This window comes from Suricata suricatta, chromosome 13 (assembly GCF_006229205.1).
Source record: "Suricata suricatta isolate VVHF042 chromosome 13, meerkat_22Aug2017_6uvM2_HiC, whole genome shotgun sequence".
Taxonomy (NCBI): domain Eukaryota; kingdom Metazoa; phylum Chordata; class Mammalia; order Carnivora; family Herpestidae; genus Suricata; species Suricata suricatta.
Genome location: NC_043712.1, coordinates 66,053,106 through 66,073,778, shown reverse-complemented (window position 1 = coordinate 66,073,778; position 20,673 = coordinate 66,053,106). Strand labels below are relative to the sequence as shown.

Genomic DNA, 20,673 nt, shown 5'->3' with positions numbered 1-20,673 from the left:
AGCAGGGGCTAATCCCAGGAGTGTGACTCACCGAATATCTTGGCTGCTAACTTCTATCCTCAGGAGCTCAACTTGTGACACATTCCGAGGTCTAGAAGGTGCCCAGGTCAGGTGTATCTCCACCCAGGAGAGCAGAGTCAAGGCAGCAATGAGCGGTACCCCACAACATGACCATCAGGGGCCCAGCAGTGCTCTTTGATCCTGACACCATGTGTAGGCTTGCCCTCGGTACACATCTGACAGGTGACAGTGCGTTCATGCTGTTCCTGAGTGACTGCTCATGTGCACATTTGCCCTCTGACACTGAGAAAGACTGATGGAAGTCTCTGGAAAAAGGGTTAACATACTCAAGTGCCATCTCTACCAGTCCTCTGGCTACCCCTTCTCCTTGTCCCTTAATTGTAGCTGCTATCACAAATTACTACGAAGGGGTGGCAAAACAACACAAATGATTTCTCTTGGTGTTCTGATGGTCAGATGTCCAGAATCAGTTTTGCTAAAGCTAAAGGGAGGATGTCAGCAGCGCTGGCTCTTTCTGGAGGCTCCAGGGTAGAAAATGTCTCCTGGCCTTTTCCAGTTTTCAGAGGACATCCGCATTCCTTCCCATGTGGCCCCTTCATCTCCCCTCAAAGCCGGCAGTGTAGTGCCTTCTGTCCTGTCTGACCTCTGCTTCTACCCTTACATCTCTCTCCTGACTCTCCCACCTTCCCACCCAGGAACACTTGTTTGGAATGACATTGAGCCTACTTGAATAATCCCTCCACATCAAGATCCTTAACCTAGGGCCCCTGCGTGGCTCAGTCAGTTAAGCATCTAATGCTTGGTTTTGGCCCAGGTCATGGCCTCATGGTCATGAGATTGAGCCCCGTGTCAGGCTCTGCATTGACAGCGCAAAGCCTGCTTGAGATTCTACTCTCTCTGCCCCTCTCCCTCTGCACCTCTTCCCCTCTCAAAATAAATAAGTAGGCATTAAAAAAAGATCCTTGACAATCACATTTGCAAAGTCACTCTTGTCATGTAAAGCAACATATTCCTGGATTCTGGGGGTTGGGACATGGACATCTTTGTGCAGGTATTATCCAACCTCGGACACCAGTGCCCATGCCAGAGTGAGGACTCCAGGTAGAGGAATGAACACATGCAGAGACAGGAAGGTAGGGCCTGATGGCATCTGGGCAGCTATAGGTATTTCTTAAGGTGGCAGCACAGGTTTCAAGAGAAGTATGTCAAGGGTTCAAACTGGACAGAGACGCAGGGGAGCTCACTTAGGATATAGTGAATTATAGTGAATTATAAATGTGGCTAATGTCCCTGTTTGCCCATAATCCCCTGAGGCCAGGATACGGGTCAGTGTTGTCCTGATGCCATCACAGCTCTGGCTCAGAGACCGGCACAGCCAAGGATTTGGGCACAGCTGTGTGGCATCAACAAATGCCAGCTTTGCCCTGCTATGACACTGTGGTGGCAGAGTGGTCTGAGAAGAGAACTAAAGGCATCAGAGCCTGGCTGCCATGATCCTGGGCATCTTCATGTTGGCAATGTGACCAGCCTGCTTGGACCTCCCCAGACAGGGGCTTTTCCTGGGCCGGCAGCATGCATGGGCACGGGTGGTGAAGGCTTTCTGAAAGGTTACATAATAACACTGGCCCAGTGATCATGGTCAAGGCTGGAAGATGGGTGCATAACGGTTCAGTATTCTCTACTGTCTACTAAATGTTTCCATAATATGAAGGTTTTGTTTAAAAAATTAGGTGAGTAGAAGTGAGCACATATAGCATCCTTGAAAATGTAACAGGTACCAACATGGAAGAGAGGTCTGTGGTAATAACTGGGTAATAATAGGGGAAAAATGGGTGAAGAAGCTCATGTCTGTTATTTAATGAGAAAACATCTGTACGAGTGTTTCATAAACTGTAAAGCTTTCCATTCCCATAAGGGACTTTTCCTGTTATTAATATAAACATTATTTCCTCAGGTATTAGACCATTTTCCAATCTTTTATATAGTAAATGAGATGCATTTCCTTCCCATCTGAGAACCTCAGGGCTCACTGAAGTAATTCCTTCTCAACACAACCTTCTCTTCGAAGTCCTCAGTTTAAGGTGTGTTGATTTTCTCCCCTGTCTACCCCTCGTCCTCAGACGCTGAAGGACGCCAGTGACAATGCTCGCAAGGACTTCCACCGTGAGGCGGAGCTGCTGACCAACCTCCAGCATGAGCATATTGTCAAGTTCTATGGTGTCTGTGTGGAGGGTGACCCGCTCATCATGGTCTTCGAGTACATGAAGCACGGGGATCTCAACAAGTTCCTCAGGTGCGGTGCGGGGGATGGGGTGGGAGGGGGCTTGTGGAGGGCGCCGGCCTTCATGGTTCAGACACCCTGAGGGTGAAGACAGGGAGTTGTTGGGAAATGCCAAGGGTCACCTGGAACTTTCTTTAGAATGGCCTGCCCTGGTGACAACACCAGCATGTGCCACAGAGAGAAACTGAGGCCACAGCAATGTTCTTGTCTTTTTTTAAAATTTTTTGTCTTTATTTTATTTTGAGAGACAGAAACAGAGAGTGAGTGGGAGAAGGGCAGAGAGAGAGGGAGACACAGGATCAGAAGCAGGCTCCAGGCTCTGAGCTATCAGCACAGAGCCCGACCCAGGGCTCGAACCCACGGACTGTGAGATCATGACCTGAGCCAAAGTCGGATGCCCAACCGACTGAGCCACCCAAGCGCCCTACGATGTTCTTGCCTTAATGAGCTAACTCTACATACAGCATGTGATGTGAGGGATTCCACTCAGATCCACCTGTGTTTATTGAGCATTTGTTAATGAAGTGGGCATTTGAGGTGGGCCCCAGAGTATCTGTAGGAGTTTGCCAGTTGGATAAGAGAGGAACATCCTTCAGGGCTAAGGAAACAGTGAGCTTGGTCATCCAGGACTGGAGAGCCTGGAGTAGACATGAGAGGGGGAAAAGGAGCTAAGAGGAGTCAAGACTGGAAGGATGAGTGTTTAGATTCTATCCTGACAACGGAATGAAAAACCAGGAGGTCAGTAGGTCAGAGAATATAGAGAAAAGAACAGAATCCAGAGAGCAAAAGCTCTGGAAGGAAGGAGGTCAAAAACATTGGATGGGGCCACTGAAGACACAGGCTGTAGCTCTTGCTGTGTCCCTGAGGCCCACCAAAGATGGACAGCCTTCACTTGAGGTGCTTTGTAGCAAACAGGGTCATTAGAAGAAGGAAAGACAAGGAAGGGGGAAATGTTGACTATTATGGGAGCCACTGAGTTATGAGAGAGTCCATGTCACTTGGATTTCTGGCATTAACCTAATTGGATTTTAGTTTACTAGAGGCTTCCTAGGAAGTTCCCCACCTTATGACAGGGAGGGGTCACAAGACCGAATAAGTGAGAGACAATGTTGAGTGCCCGTAATTCAGGGGAAAAGGTGAAGATACTCTGAAATCATGAGGAGTTGACTCCCCTCTCTGGCATTTATTAGCTAAGGGACCTTGGGCAAGGGTCTTAGCTATTCAGGTTGTGATATGGAGCTCGCGGGGCAGATGTGAGGACCGCATTAGGAGAAGCACAGAAAACTGTTAGCATAGAAGCAAATGGGAGGTCTTCAACCAGCAGAAGCTTGAATTCCACTGGTGATGATGCATACTGGTAAACCAGCCTCTGTGAGGGGAGTCACTGGGGAGCTATGCTGGGTGAGACAGAGGAAGTCGGTGGTCACCCTGCTAGGCCTCCTGGTCAGCGTTCTCATCCCACATCTACCAAGGGACAGAAGAAATGAACGACCCACATACTCCTCAGTGAAAGAACCCAGGTGATGCTTTGATTTGCACTGAGCAGGGGAGCAAATGGAACCCACCAATTTAGGAGCATGAATGGAAAGAGTAAGATTCCCACTAGTGTGGGCTGAGAGGACTGGGTTCTCCTGCCTAGTCTGCATCAGCTGCTGTGTCCCTTGGGTGTGTCTCCAGGCCCCCTGACCTGAGTTTGATTCTCCCTGCATCATCTCTGGCTCTAACATGCTGTTTTCTTTCCAATGTAGCTGCCCCTCATCTTTGAAAGATTAGCAAGTGTGCTGCCTATGATATCTCAGTAGGTAGTAGAATTTAGGACAAATGAGAAAAACGTTGGCTTCAGTAAAAGGGGTACAATAATGTCCACATCGAAGACTAGCATTGAGACTATTGTGATGGTAGATAATCCGTAGATGTTGTCCCCACTATCCTTCCTCTCTTCCACATGGTTGAGGGATCCACAATGCAGGGGATGTTATACTTCTTGGGGTATGGTGACCTAGACCTCTCGGCCTGTCTCCAGTTTCTGGGAGCCCTGAGAAGGACTTTCCACAGAAATGGGCACCAGGTAGTCACTTCATGTGGCCCCTGGAAGATTCAGAAACTGTGCTGTTTACATAAGTCCATCCCAGTGAGAACAGTGGAGGGGGCCGTGTACTGCTGTGCTTAGAAATGCCATCATGTGGTTCATACCTTCTGGATCACTTATGCCATCTCTAGCCTCATGAACACACGTGCAGTTTAGGTCTTTTGCTGGGATGGGTCCCCATTCTCTGCCTTGCTTATGATGTGTGGGGAATGGAAAACCAGTGAGATTAGGGATGTGTAGCTGACTCTCAGTGGTCAGAGACCATCATCCTGATGCACTGCTCAGTGCCTGCAAGGTTTTTCTTGTAGGTGATAGGAGATGATGATGGTAGCTATTGTCTTTCAGATCTAATGTGAAAGGAGGAAAATGAGGCGCTCCTAGAAGTATTTTTCCCTGGTTCCCAGGCTACTGGTCTATTTAAAGATGGTGCTTTCCCAAAACCATAGCATAATAGAACCAGACCTATTCATCTATATGCAATGAAATGTTTCTGTGAGCTCACACTCTGTGTGCATATACATGGGTGTGTGCGTATGTAACCAGGTGTGTGCGTGAGTGTGTGTGTGTGTATGTGTGTGTGTGTGTGTGTGTGTGTGTGTGTGTGTTTATCCTTCCACTTTTGGCTCAGCCAACCTCTCCTTAGCTCTCCTTCCTGCCTCCAGAAGGAAAAGGCATCTGATTCTCCCTCGGCATCTTGCACGGGGCATGGAGCTATTAGAAATCACTTCTGCTTGATCTCAGAATCTGCTGAACTCTGGTTTCAAGAGGTTTTTAATGCCAAGAATCAGGTTCTCAGGCATAATAATGTGCTCTGAACTATAATCTGTCCTCCCTTTCTGGAAGAGAGCCTAGCCCCTTAACTGCCATGAACATGTCCCCAAGTGTCATTGGCACTGCCCCATAAAGATAGATGTCTACAATTTCCTCTCACTCTTTTTATTCATCCCAAAGCCATACATTTAGTACCAACATGGCCAAGTCCTCTCCCAGGGTGGCCGGGAAATGAGGGGCAAAACATAGTTCTTGCTGGCAAAGAGATGACAGTTTTGCCTGTTGGAATCTCTCCAGAATTCCCTTCCAACAAGAGGAAGATAGATCAGGCTTTCCCAAGCAATAACAGCTAATATTGAGCTTTCTAAGCATTTTAAGTGGTTTAACTTGTATACACTTAATAAATTATGATTACCATCACTCCTATTTTACGATCAAAAAAACTGAGTCATGATGCTACTGAGTGACAGAGAGCTGAGATTCAGACCCGCAGAACCTGGCTGCAAAACCCATAGAGCACTGCAATACTTCCTCTTGGGGAAGCTATTTATAAAATTCAGAAGGATAGTAGAGTGCTATGGCATTCTGGAGCCAGAAGGCGCCGCTGAGTGCCCCCCATGACCTGCACTTGGGGAGAATAAACAAAGGAAATGTGAATAGTCTCCCCTGTTAGAAGCCCGCTGAGCCTTCCCTCTCCTCAATCAGGGTGCGGATGGTGCTCTTCCCTTTTTAAGGCATGTTATTCAGAAAGAGGTCAATATGTTTTGATTTCCAAAAACTGCAGGGTAGCCTGAGGAGTGAAGCAGAGGTCTGCTCTGTGAACTTGATTTATGCTTCTCTTGAGAACTTGGTGAGAAGACTCGCCTGCCCTCTTGCAGCAGGACTTTCTGCTCTAAGAAAGCATGCAGAGGCTTCTCCCATTGCAAGGAGACTTGCTAAACACCCACAAGCAAGCAGGGAAACCACTGGTTTAATGTGCCGAAGCTTGCACGTGGTAGCAGAGTGCCGAAGGTGCTGGGGAGTCATGGCTTTCTGGAGCCTTCAGAGGGTAAGGCTGGAGCAGGGGGTTCTGTGCACAGGGGGCCTGCTGCACTGACCTCTAACTGTCTTCTCTGGAGACTTTGCAGTGGCTAGATTCTTAGAGGGTTCTAGACTCCTGGGGCTGAAATAAGGTTCTGGCAAATCGGCAATGTTATTTCACTCTTTGATTTCAATCCATGAAGGGGATTCCATCCTGGCCTAGATTCTCTGGATATTTCAGGATGTCTCATAGTTTATGTGTTCTTCTAGATCTCCCTGCTGCTATTGAAGTCACAGTTGGGGCTTTGTCTCCGTAATAAGAGAGAACATTCCCACTTTTTCCACTGTCCCCTCTTTCCCCGACCCCCTTGGGTGCTGGGAAGAACGCCCTTGGAGCAATCTTTAAAGATGGCTTTCCATGAAAGCCCAAGCAAGCTCTCAGTTACTGCCTGTGTTATTGAGCTTAGGAGGGTGCAGTGGGTACCTGCTCTTTACAGAATGAGGAGATGGTCCAGAGCGGCTCTCCAGGTCACCTGAGGTCACAGCTAGTGTGCTAGGATGGGGTTCAAATTCAGTTTGGATACCCTGAGCCTTGCCCAGAGGTTGTGAGGTGAAGAGAGCCCCAGGGCATTTTCTCACACTGCTCCTCAGGGCACCGGGAGGCACTAGGGGCTGGGGCTGGGTGAAGGTGACATGCACCAGAACTTGCTTGCACAAAAACAGGAAGCTCCTCCCTGGAAATGGTTTAGAGATACGAGGGACCTGCAGGACCACCCAGCCTAATATCCGCTTGTATGTTCGACTGATGGGGAAATTACAGACTGGACAAGTTCAAAGGCTTCCCTAGTCCAGTGCTTGGTTGTTTTTATTTTGTTTTTAATTTTTTAATGTGTATTTTTGAGAGAGGGAGAGAGAGACAGAGCATGAGAGGGGGAGGGGCAGAGAGAGAGGGAGACAGAGAATCCGAGGCAGACTCCAGGCTCTGAGCTGTCAGCACAGAGCCCGACACGGGACTCAAATTCATGAACTGTGAGATTATGGCCTGGGCCTAAGTCGAATGCTTAACCCACTGAGCCACTCAGATGTCCTTTTAGTGCTTGTTCTGAGAGAATACAAGAGTGAGGATTTGGAAATCCAGAAAAGGGAAATCACTGCAGGCTGGAGTCAGGAAGGAGGCACATCCATCCCAGTTTGAGACCATCTGACCAAGACGGGTCTGGGCAGTGTGGAGAGACAGAAGGAGCAGAGTTCTGGAATCGTTTTGACTCTTTCATTTGCAAATTCTAATACTGTTCTGGAACCCTGCAGGAGGGGTCATTCTTTTTTTAATTTTTAATTTTATTTATTTAAAAATTTTTTTAATTAAAAAAATTTAATTTTTTAAATTTAAAAAATTCTTTTTATGTTTATTTTTGAAAGAGAGCAGAAGAGACAGGGCATGAGTGGGGGAGGGGCTGAGAGAGAGGGAGACAAAGAATCTGAAATAGGCTCCAGGCTCTGAGCTGTCAGCACAGAGCTTGATGCAGGGCTCAAACTCATGAACCATGAGATTATGACCTGAGCTTAAGTTAGACGCATAAGCAACTGAGCCACCCAGTCACCTCCTCAATTTTTTTTAATGTTCATTTATTTTTGAGAGAGAGTATGAGTGGGGGGAAAGACAGAGAGAGAGGGAGACACAGAATCTTAAGCAAGCTCCAGACTCTCAGCTTTCAGAACACTGTCTGATGTGAGGCTCAAACTCACAAACCATGAGATTATGACTTGAGCTGAAGTTGGGCACTTAAACTGCCTGAGCCACCCAGGAGCCCCATCCACTTTAAAATCTACTTAAAATCTTTGATATTTATGTTGAGTGCTTCCAACTGTCCTGAAGGAAATCTTCTCCCTTATTTGCCTCTGGGAAAGAGAAGCCTCTCCACAGAAGCTTCTAGAAGAAAGGAACCCTTTACTCTGCCTTACAGAGCCCCTCAGGCCATCAGGGGCAGCAACACTGGTTTTGGCAGGATTCCGGAGTAAGGACTACCCTCCCTAAAGCACATGTCAGTGTTTAGATTCCTTAAGTTGTCACACATCTGAGAAAAGGTTAAGTGTATGAGACCGAACAAAAAGAAGATAGGGACTCCTGGGTGGCTCAGGCAGTTAAGCATCCAACTCTTGATCTCCGTGTTCAGGTCATGATCTCACAGTTCATGGGATGGAGCCCTGCATCGGGCTCTGCGCTGACAACGTGGAGCCTGCTGGGGATTCCCTCTCTGCCTTTTCCCCACTTGCACTCTCTCTCAAAGTAAGTAAATAATCTAAAAGAAAAAATTAGAAAAAGAAGATATAAAATACCATACTCCCCCCCGCCCACACCCACACCCACCATAGTGTAAAGGATAAAACTAGGCCCAGTAAAAGAATCGATGTGCTGTGATTCACTGAAGCTCTCCATGTGGTGGCCAGGGCACACGCTGAACTGGAGGGTGGGGGAGGGGAGGTAGAAGGAGATGGGCTTGTGTACAGGGAATGATGTCTGAAGGTGCCCTGGCATTGTGCTCAGTTGGGCTTGAGGGAGACGTTGGCAGCTTGGAAACAGTGCCGCCCCACCCCCCGCCTGCTGCAGAGCTCTGGCCACGGTGGACTCACTCTGGAGGCATTGGCCTGGGTCGGGGGTACTGGGCTGCAGCATATGGCTGGGAGGGGAGGGCTGGAGTTCCCACTGAGGCCCTATGACTTGTCGATCCAAGGGAGGCCAACTCTCCCGTTATGTTTTGGTTTTGGCTTATTTTTTATTTTTGTTCTTTTTTTTTTTTTTTTTTTTGGTTCCACGGCTTCTCAGGGTCAAGGACTCTGGCCAGTGTCTGGCTGCAGCCCAGCGCCTGGCCCCAGCCCAGCTCTGGAGCCCCTAAACCATAACCTGTGTGTGTGTTCAGAAGGAAACCATTCAGGTTCACATGGCCCCAAGAATTCTATACTCCCTGGAAAACGAAGCCTGGGTGCTTTCAAGGCTTTAGGGGTGCACTTGTAGGTGAAGTGTCTTTCCCTGCTTTTTAGCTAAGACAGGCAGCCCCTGAGTCCCAGCAGCTGATGGGACCAAAGGGCCCCTGGAGGAAAGAGCTGAGGCTCCAGTAACGCCTTCCGTGTCCTCCGCAGGGCGCATGGGCCTGACGCCGTGCTGATGGCCGAAGGCAACCCGCCGACAGAGCTGACGCAGTCCCAGATGCTGCACATCGCCCAGCAGATAGCTGCGGGCATGGTCTACTTGGCATCCCAGCACTTTGTGCACCGAGATCTGGCCACCCGGAACTGCCTGGTCGGCGAGAACCTCCTGGTGAAAATCGGGGACTTCGGGATGTCCCGGGACGTGTACAGCACTGACTACTACAGGGTGAGTGGCTGCGCCCACCAGGAGGGTCTTCTTTCCCTGGGAGGCCCTTGTATTTGTTTGCTGGGGTGGTGTGACACAATACCAGAGACAAAGGGCTTCAACAACAGACATTTATTTTCTCTAAAGCCTAAAAGTCCAAGATCAACGTGAAGATAAGGCTGCTTTCTCCTTTGGCCTACAGACACTGCCTTTCTTTGCTTCCTCATATGGTCTTTTTGCTGTGTGCTCATGCCTGGTGTCTCTCTCTGTGTCTAAATTTCCTCATCTTATAAGGACACCATTCAGATTAGATGAAGGCATGCCCACAGCTGCATTTTCACTTAATCGCCTCTTCAAAGACTGTATCTCCAAACACAGCTATATACGGAGGCACTACGGGTTCAAATGTGGAGGGAACACAATTGAGACCATAAAACCCATCCTCCGGCTTTCATGGCTCCCCAGGGTGGTGTGTGATATCTCTAAGAGAAAAGTCCTTGCCATGAATGGTTCTGCCAGGGAAGCCCAAGGGCGTGGGGGGATTCCTGGCTGGCATGTGGTTAAAGGGTTTTGAGGTTTGTATTTGACTCTATGAAATTACTCACAGAGCCTCTGTGAGGTGTGGGCAAAGAAGAACTTGTTCACATAAATTGTAGTGGGGTAGACCTTGAATGTTCCTACCCAGGGCCATCTTGGTGGAAAGTGGATTTGCTGCTGGCCTTCTTGATGAGATGGGTGAGGTTCTGTTCTGACTCCTACTGACTAGTCCCAGTCCTGGCTGGGCTCTGGCTCTAGAAGCACCAAGGGCTAGAATTATAGACAACAATTCACATCTCCTGATTACTTGGAATTGGTCCCCTTGGAAAGATGGATTTTGATCTTGGTAGGAGAAGAAAAGGCCATTTCTGGAAACCTTGAAGTCATGGTACTGAAAGTGAAGTGGTGTTCTACCACCTCAAACCTTAAATTTGCTTTTCCTGTGGTTTTGCCTGATTTTCAAGGGCAGAGAAAGAGAACAGGAAGGAAGACGAGTAAATGTGGTATGTGTACATAGCCTAAGAAGGTAAAACATAGAACTCAACTAGCTTCATAATAAGGTAGGACTGGTAGAGAGAATGCCTTTCCTTACCTTTGTTCATCCCTTCATGATTTATTTTTGATAAGCCCTGTCTATTTCTCATTCCCTTCTCTACAGCCTTACTCATGTCTCATGCCTCTGTATTTTAGCTAAGCCAATATCACTACAAGTAGTCTAAGAAAATAAATCCATTGCTTAATTGCATATTCTTCTGTAGACTGTTTTGTGGGGTTTCTTCCTTTGGTCACCTTGGGAAACATTGCCCACAGTCTGTGGGGCAAAGGAAGGTTGGAAACCAAATTGAAAAGGATTCTCTTGGGTGTATTTGTAGGAAACGTGAGTATGGTCTTAACTTCAAGTGTTCAAAATGGAGCTTCAAAGCACTTGTTCTGAGTCTAGCAATGACAAGTCTGTTTGAGATATCTAAAATATGGCAGGAGATTTTACCTGTCAGTGGATGCATCTCCACTGTTAGCTCTGCTCCTTTGGTGGGAGGTAGCAGTAGGGGACATCTCTGGGTCTCAAGAGATGAAGACCCACATGAGCGCTTCCCTGAAGAAAAGCGTTGCTTATCTGATGAGGATCAAAGGGAGAAGCATGTGGCCAAAGCAACAGCTTTCTCATTAGCAATAAGTCAGTAAAGGTCTTAGAATGCTTGACATAAAATAAGTACTCAATAAATGTTTTTCAACTTTATCATAATCCAAATGGATAAAATCATGCTTCCTTCCCAAAGCCAAGACGGAGCCAGGTGGAGTCCAGTGTCCTCTTCTACAACCTCTAGAAACAATACACCACAAGAAGACTATAGAAATGCTCAATAGTAATGATATAAAGCCCCCAATTAAAAAATTGGCAGAATTTTTAAGTAGCAGTGTCTCCAGAGGAGATATACAAACACATGAAATGATGTTCAACATCATTAGTCACTGGGGAAATGTAAATCAGAGCCCCAGTGAGATAGCACTTCACACTCACCAGGATGGCTATAATAAAGACAGACAATAACAAGTGTTAACAGGAATGTGCAGAAATCAGAGCCTTCCTACTGCTGGTAGGGATGCAAAGGGCCAATGGTTTGGCAGTTTCTCAAAATGTTCAACACAGACTCATCAATTAACTCATCATTCCACTCCTAGGTATGTACTAAGGGAATTGAAATCATGTGTTCACACCAAAATGTGTACATAAATGTTCATAGCAGAATTATTCATAAAAGGTAAAAAGTAGGAACAACTTAAGTGGCCATCAACTGATAAGTGGCAATCCATAAAATGGTATATTATTGGCCAAGAAGAGGGAATAAAGTACTGATTCATGCTGTAACGCAGATGAAACTAAATGTAACCGTTGTGGTAAATGAAAGAAGCCAGACTCAAAAGGTCACATATGTGACTCCATTTATAGGAAGTGTCCAGAAGAGGCAAATCTAAAGAGACAGAAAGTAGATCAGTGGTTGCCAATGGCTGGTAGAATAGAGAATGAAGAGTAACTTCTAGATGTGGAGTTTCTTTTTGCAGTGATGAAAATGTTCCAGAAGTGTATGGTGGTGGTGGTGATTTAGTATCTTCATAAATATACTAAATTGTGCACTTAATGAGGTCAATATTATGGTATATATATTATATCTTAAGTGTTAAAAAAAAAAAAAAAAGCTTGGGACGCCTGGGTGGCTCAGTCAGTTAAGCGTCTGGCTTCGGCTCAGGTCATGATCTCTTGGTTAGTGGTTTGAGCCCTGCATCAGGCTCTGTGCTGACAGCTAGCTCAGAGCCTGGAGCCTGTCCTCAGATTCTGTGTCTCCTTTTCTCTCTGACCTTCCCCTCTCTTGTTGTCTCTCTCTCTCTCTCAAAAATAAATAAAACATTTTTTTAAAATCCTGAAAAGGAAAATACTAATAAAATTGTGACCATTATTATGAACATAAGAAGTTAGTCTGGATTATGTACACATTATAAAAGTACTGTTGTTTGTCATCTACCTTATGTTGTTAACATTTGTTAAAAAGAAAATTCACCATTAGGAGACATTTTCCCAAAGTACTATATTCTAAATAGATTGGAGGAGGTAATGAGTCCTAGTTTCATTATTTGTTAATGTTCTTGGAGCTTGGAGGGGTTAAAGAAGTGTGGCCTTCAAAGCACATTTGCTAAAGACTATTAGCCCCCATTCCCTGGCCACACACCATGATGTTTACACTGCCATCTCCTTTCATTGCTCCCTCCTATGCCAACAATGTCTCCCTCTCCACCTGGTGTGGGTCCTTTTGCCAGAAGAACAATTTGGGATTAATATCTTACATACCAGCTCAAATGTCACATCTCTGCAAACCCCACTCTGATTCCCAAAGTAGCCTAGTGGCTTCCTCTTCAACCCTTCCCACCATGATCAGTACTCAGTGGTGGCTGCAGGATCTCTATGTTCACTTAGCCTTCATCCTTCCCACTAAGGATGAGAAAGAAGAGCCAGCCTTACATTGGCCTTTGCTATAGCTGGGGGTGGGGAGGAGGGAGTAGGAAAGTGGATGATGGATGTAAGACCTGACAATTTTGATAGTAGCCTAGGAAAACAAATGCTTGTACACCTTTTGGTTCCATGGAAGTATTTATTATGCTGGGGCTCATTTGTAGAATATTTTTGCTCATTAAAATATCAAAAGCAAATCAGTGAGTTTTGTTCTGTCAAGATTGTCAAAGGGACAAGCAGAAGCTGTTGCTGTTTCTGCAGGTGAGATCTAGCGCCATCTTGCAATGGCTGTTTCCCAGATCACTCTGGCTCTCCACCAGTTGGACCATCCCTAAGCCCTGCATTCGTCTCCTTCCCAACATGGTGTCTTTTCATCCTCTTTGTCACTGTAACTGGGGAAATGTGCTTCTTTAGAGCTTGGGTTTCTCATGGGCCAGCACCTGAAGTGCGTCTCTCTTCATTATTTACTTCCTATCCTCTCCCAAAGCCTGCATCAGACCCCAAGGTGAGGAACTGCTGTACCTAATGGGGGTTGTCATCTCTTCCTCTACAGCAACGGGGAAGGATTTTTGTGTCGACCATGGTTATCTTCTCTGAAAGAATGGTGCTAAGTCCTGGAGTCAACTAGGTTGAGAAGCCACATGTTCCTTATCTTTAAGCAAGAGCCAATCCCCTTGGCAACCTGAGCCTTCTGCCCTTGGTGGCTTATGAGCAGCCTTGTAGGGTGGCCACAGCTCCGTGCAGTCCATGGCAGGAGAGGCATGTGACAGCTGTTCCTCCATCATGGGGGAGCTGGCTGCCCCAGGAAACGGCTGCCTCAAGGCTTCTACCCAGTTGCAGCTGAGCTAATTATATCCTCCCGATGAAGGGAGAAATCGGAACAGTACATTTGCATTGAAACCAGCCTGATATGGCAAGTTCAAAATTACTCTAGCATTTATGTCCTCTGAATTGTTTTAATTAGCAGGCCTGCAGTACCAGTCTTTTACTTGGTTTTTATTCCTTCCCTCCACTGGCAAAACCTAGCATTTAGGAAACATCTGAACCAGATTTCTGTCACATTCTGCCTTTCAGAGACCTAGGAGCTCACTCTGCTTGGTCATAACTGAGCCACAGAGGATCCACTGAAACTTTCTAGTGTGCACCTGGGTGATTTTCACTGTTTGGGTCCAACATGTGCTTAATATGAATGTGATCTCTTGGTAAGTAGAGAGCCCTAAGAGCTGAAATCCTAGCTTTTATTTTTAATAGTTTATTGTCAAAGTGGTTTCCATATAACACCCAGTGCTCTTCCCCACAAGTGCCCTCCTCCATCACCATCACCTCTTTTCCCTCCTCCCCCTCCCCTTCAACCCTCAGTTCATTTTCAGTATTCAATAGTCTCTCAGGTTTTGTGTCCCTCTCTCTCCCCAACTCTCTTTCCCTCTTCCCCTCCCCCTGGTCCTCCATTAGGTTTCTCTTTTTCTCCTGTTAGATTTATGAGTGCAAACATATGATATCTATCCTTCTCCGCCTGACTTATTTCACTTAGCATGACACCCTCAAGGTCCATCCACTTTCCTACAAATGGCCAGATTTCATTCTTTCTTATTGCCATGTAATACTCCATATATATATATATATATATATGCCACATCTTGATCCATTCATCAGGTGATGGACATTTAGGCTCCTTCCATGTTTTGGCTATTGTTGACAGTGCTGCTATGAACATTGGGGTACATGTGCTTTTATGCATCAGCACTTCTGTATCCCTTGGGTAAATTCCTAGCAGTGCTATTGCTGGGTCATAAGGGAGTTCTATGGATAGTTTTTTGAGGAACCTCCACACTGTTTTCCAGAGCACCTGCACCAGTTTACATTGCCACCAACAGTGTAGGAGGGTGCCTGTCTCTCCACACCCTCACCAGCATCTATAGTCTCTTGATTTGTTCATTTTAGCCACTCTGACTGACGTGAGGTGGTATCTCATTGTGGTTTTGATTTGTGTTTCCCTGATGATGAGTGATGTTGAGCATTGTTTCATGAAATCCTAGCTTTTAAATCTTGTTCCCCTTTGAGGTTTAGTTTTATGTTGAGGTGGTAAGAAATGCTATCCTTTCTTCACCTTCCACTTAAGGAGAAAAAAGAATGAAGCTGAGTAGGCAAATTAATTTATGGTGGATGTTTAAAAAAGCAAAGGAGTATACATTGGCTAAGCAAGGCCATGGTCAAAATTGTAAAGTAATAAGGTTATACCAGCAACAATATATAAGAAATCATCTTTAGGTGCTCAATACCAGTTTATTAACTGCAGAAAGAAAAGCAGATGGATTGTACTGAAATCAAAGCTGTAACAAGTAGCAAGAACTTATTTGAGCTTCAGTACCAACTGAGGTATAAAGTCCTGAGCCACAGAGGTGAAGGGAAGGTTTACGTAACTTAAGAACCAGACAAGGGTGCCTGGATGGCTCAGTTGGTTGACTTTGGCTCAGGCTATGATCTCACAGTTTGTGAGTTCGAGCCCCTGTTGCTTCAGATCCTGTGCTTCCATCTCCCTGCCCTTCCCCTGCCCTCTCTCTCTCTTTAAAGAAAAAAAAAAACAGACAAACACATAGGAAACAATCAAGAGTTAACTTTCATACATTGGTCTTGAGAATAATGTGTTTATTTTTTAAGGAGTATTGTGTAATATGAGTGTTTCTAGATAGATCAATTGATTGATTGATAGAATGATAGATTAATCTTGATTCATTCCACAACTGTTCTTAGTGGTTAAAGTGTAAAACACCAATGTCATTCCCTTTATGAAGAACAGTACTGAATCATCCTGGTAAATACCTTCTAATTCTTTTTTTCAAAAATGTTTATTTCTTTATTTTGAGAGAGAACATGTGAGCAGGGGAGGGGCAGAAAGAGAAAGGAGAGAGAGACTCCCAAGCAGGGTTCCCCCTGTCAGGGAAGAGCCTGATGCAGGGCTCAATCTTAGGAACCATGAGATCATGACCTGAGCTGAAATCAAGAGTCAGATGCTTAACCAAGTGAGCCACCCAGGTTTCCCACCTGCTAATTCTTAAGAGGAAATTCCTGTTTTACCTCATCCCTGACTTCCTCCAAGCAGAATAATTGTTCACAAATCCTTGGTACCTCCACACTTAATATAAATAAGCATTACAGCCTAGTGATTTCACAAGTTTATACATTACACTATCTACACCTGAAATGTGTGTCAGCCACACTCAAGTTTTTAAAAAAATGTGTCTCACTAATAAATGCATTCTCACTAATCTACAGATAAATATTACAGCATAGAGCACATTGCATCATGGAAATGTGTTCATAGATGTCTTCTCACTATTTTGGGAGCAGGGAGAGGACAAATCTTACCCATATTTGTTACCACAGAGACTGCCACTGGGTATGGCATATAGTAGGTGGTCAATGCATGGTTGTTGAACAGGACACGTGTCAGGGAAAGCCTTTACGAATGCGACATTTTAGCCCTGTAGAATAAAGAAGATACTCAGATTTGTAGATGGGCCTGGCCCTAAGCCTGGGAGCACTGGCTTCAGGAAGTAAATGTTGGGATATCCTCATCTCAGGCCATTTTCTTTTCAGTAGAAATTCCAGGCTAAAACTTATTTGTGCTTATACTATAGTAAAAAAAATTCCTGTGGTATACTCCTCCTAGAATGTTGTAACGTAGGCACATTGTTCATTTTAAGAGGCACCACAGTCCCTTCCTGATAAGGGAATATCCTCCGTGTCATTAACTCTTTTTTTGCATACATCATTTTCTTAATTTCCCCCTTAATATATAATACACAATTACCCAACTTCCACAGGACCACTGATAGACCTTTCCCATTTGACTTCCTTTGATTAAAGTGGCCCCAGAAACTTAAGAGCTTGTTTATTTTATGAAATCATCTTCAATTTATGCTTTGCACCACACTCAGAGAGAGCACAGTTCAGAGGAACTGTCTGTTGGGGAGAAATCAGAACATTGAGTTCAGACTAATTCTATATTAAACTAGATTTGCATAAATTATCTCAAGATTCTAAATTGGCTTAATTTGTATTCAAGCAGTCCTAAAAGCCTTTTACATATGCTTTGGTGTTGCAAGAGGTTGGGTGAGTGTCATTTCATTCATTCATTCATTCATTCATTCATTCATTTTTTTTTGACACTCATGTATGAAGCAGCTACTATGTGCTAGATGCTGTACTAGATACTAAAGGCATCCAAAAAGACACATGGGCTGCGACTCAGAAGAGATCTTAGACTTGCGATAATGTGATAAATCTTGTAAAAGAGACATGTACAGGAAAGAGGACACCACCAGCCTACTTTGGGAACCAGAGTTGGGTTCGCAGAGGTGTGACATTTGAGCTGGTATGTAAGATATGAACCCTAAATTATTCTTCCAGCAGAACGACCCGTGCCAGGGAGGGAGGAGGGAGACATTGTTGGCATAGGAGGGAGCAATGAAAGGAGATGCGGTATGAACATCATGGTGTATGGCCAGGGAATGGGGGCTCTTTTGCATGCAACCTTTGCATGCAGGCTAACAGAGTAGGCTATTGAGACTATTATCAGATTTCACAGAGACCTGTTTGCCATGCCAAAGACTTTGGCCTTGGTCCTTTTGGCAGCAGGGAGCCACTGAGAGTTTTTATGCCAGAAAGAAACATGTCAGATTGCATTTTGTCAGCTTATGAAAATAGACCTGCCCAACAGATCCCCAAATCCTCACTCCTATAGTAGAGTAGCAGCTCTCAGACTGGGTCCATGAGCTGTCAGGGGGTGTTCGCAAGGAAAAGCTATCTGTGATCACTAAGCTATACAATCATTTTCCTTGCTGCAGACCTCCTCAGAGCCTTTAATATGTCACTCCGCCATGCGACCTTTGAAGAAGGGATATGGAAAGTGGCCTAGACCAGCAAAGAAGAGTTGGCCTGCAAATTCTTTGTCCAGGTCTCTGGTCCCATTCAGTTTTCAGTGAAGACTGGTGAAGACTGTTAGCAGGACATGGAATAAATCTCCCTTGGTTTTGTTTTTCAGTTTTCTGAGTCCTTTCTTCCTGGGATCACTAGCCTTTCCACTTTGTACACAGAAGTGCTACCTGCAGAAATTAAATACACTGTCAGGTGCTGTGGGAATGAAGGGGGGTCATAGCTCATTGGCTTGAAAGGACCAGCCAGATTCTTTTTCCTCAAAGTGCTGAGGGGCGTTTTTACCAGGTGCCTTCTTCCCCTCATCCCCCTTTTTTGAAGCAGTCAGTCTTTAGCTCTTGACACCCGTGACATCCCATGTTTTTCATTACTCATACCAGAGCCCCTTAAAAAGCTGGCAACAAAGAGTGCGGGTATAAAGGAAAGAAAATTGGACTAAGGCTCTATAAGCAAGGATTCAAATCTGATTTCTCTTTTCTAATCTTAGGTTTCTATCAGTGAGGAATGAATTTTAGCAGAAGGTAGCAATATGCTGTTAGCTGTGGCCAGAGCACCTAGGGAGTTGTTTTCATTGATGTGACAAGAGGTTTCCATGTGGACGGCTTCTGATTGGTTCACAGGCCGCCCAATGCCAGAGCTGGGGATTGGCACCTGCTATTGCCTTGGTCTTTTCCTCATGGCTGCAAGGTGGCGGCAGCTACTCCAAGCACATGAAAACTTAACTTAGTGGAGAAATGAGGCAGAGAGGCTTCAGGAAGCAGATAATTTCTCCTTGCATACATTCTTCTCTCCAGAAAGTATGTCTTTCCAAGAACATCTGCTCCACAGACACCTACTTGTTTTGATTTTGTTGGTCACAACCAATGGACTAAGGGGGCAAGACTAATGGTTGAACAGAAAATGGGGTGCCTGGCTAGCTCAGTTAAGCATCTGACTCTTGGTTTTGTCTCGGGTCATGATCTCATGGTTCTTGAGTTCAAGCCCCACATCTGGCTCTGTTCTGATAGGGAGGGGCCTGCTTGGTATTCTCTCTCTCTCTCTCTCTCTCTCTCTCTCTCTCTCTCTCTCTCTCTCCACCTCTCTCTGCCCCTCCTGCTCGCGCTCTCTCTCTCTCAAAATAAATAAACTTAAGAAAAGAAGACTAAGTGCTGAAGAAACTTGCAGAGATTGTTACTGAAAACCTACACAAAAGTGGGATTCTACTATAGAATGAAAGGAAGCAAAAGTGAATGGCTTTGGGAAGAGTTAAGAAAATTATGTCATACTCACCTCATGCATACTCATAGCCTTTATTTATTTATTTGCAATGAGTTCCTGCCTTTAAAGATTGTTGAAAACAATAAATTGAGGTGGCACATATTCTTTGCTAAAAAATAAAATTTATGGACTTTCTCAGTGGAAAAATCTTTTTTCCTTTGTATGCCATGTTTCCTTTTTTTCTGACTGCTTTTAAAATAATCACTTTATTGCTGGTCTCAAGACATCTGATTATAGTGTGCCTTCGTATAGTTTTATTCATGTTTCTAATGCCTGGATGATTTGGATAACTTGGACTTATGGGCTTATAATTGTCAAACCATTTGGAGATTTTTTGACCATTACTTGTTCAAATATGTCTTCTCTTTCTCTTATTCACCACCTAAGAATTCCAATCTGACTTATATTAAGCCATTTAAAACTGTCTCATGGTTCACTGAAATCTCTCCTGTGTTTGGATTCTCTTTACTCTGTTTCATTTTCTATATTTTCTATAACCATATCTTTAAGTTCAATAATCTTTTCTTCTTCGATGTCTATTTTTCCATTTTTCCCAAACAGTGTATTTTTCATATCATGGATTATAGTTTTCATTTCTAGAACTTCAGTATGGCTTTTCTTATATCTTCCATGCCTCTAGTTAATTTTTCAAACATATGTAGTGCATTTATAATAATGTTTCAGTATACTTGTTTGTAGTGCTAACATATGTGCCGGTCCTGGATCCATTTCCACTGGTTGATTTCTCTCCTAAGGATGGGTCATATTTTTCTGCTCCCCTTGCTTGGTAATTTCAGATTGGATACCAGACATTGTGAATGTTATCTTGTTTGTTGCTGGATATTTTTGCATTCCTATAAATATTTGTTCTGGAATGTGGTTATATTGCCTTGAAACCATTTGATTTCTTTGTGTGTTGCTATTAAGATTAGGCAGGACTAGATCAATGCTTACTTTAGAGCTAGTAATTCCTTACTACTGAGACAAGATCTACTGCACTCTACCCAAGTCCCCATGAATCATGAAGTTTTCACTCCATTCAGAGGAATCAACACTGTTTCTGACCCTGTGTGAGCACTGGGGACTGGGTCCACTGATCCTGTGGGTTAATTCTTCCCCAGCCAGTGGTAGTGTCTGCACGTGCATGTTCTCAGCTGAATACTCAAGGGGCATCCTCTGCAGGGTTTCAGAGTTCTTTCTGTGTACAGCTCTCCTTTCCCAGAATTCTGTCTTTTCGACTCTAACTGCCTTGATCTCCCCAGACTCCCAGCTACCAACTCCTCAACTTAGGGAGCTTGCTGAGCTCCATCTGGGTTTCCCCACGTCTGTCTCTTTCAATAAATTAAGCTTAGCAATCTAAGATTAATCACATTTGTTTCTCATCTCTCATGGATCATTGTCCTTCA

At 44.8% G+C, this 20,673-nt stretch overlaps 1 protein-coding gene across 3 annotated transcripts in view; it reads left to right on the top strand.

The window, feature by feature from the left end:
- Positions 1-20,673, top strand: part of NTRK2 (neurotrophic receptor tyrosine kinase 2) — a 337,321-nt gene that overhangs the window by 263,830 nt on the left and 52,818 nt on the right. For all 3 annotated transcript variants that reach the window (XM_029919706.1, XM_029919707.1, XM_029919708.1), the window contains 2 exons: positions 2,142-2,314; positions 9,321-9,555. In XM_029919706.1, coding sequence (XP_029775566.1) covers positions 2,142-2,314; positions 9,321-9,555 — 408 coding nt within the window. The remainder of the gene's footprint in view (positions 1-2,141; positions 2,315-9,320; positions 9,556-20,673) is intronic.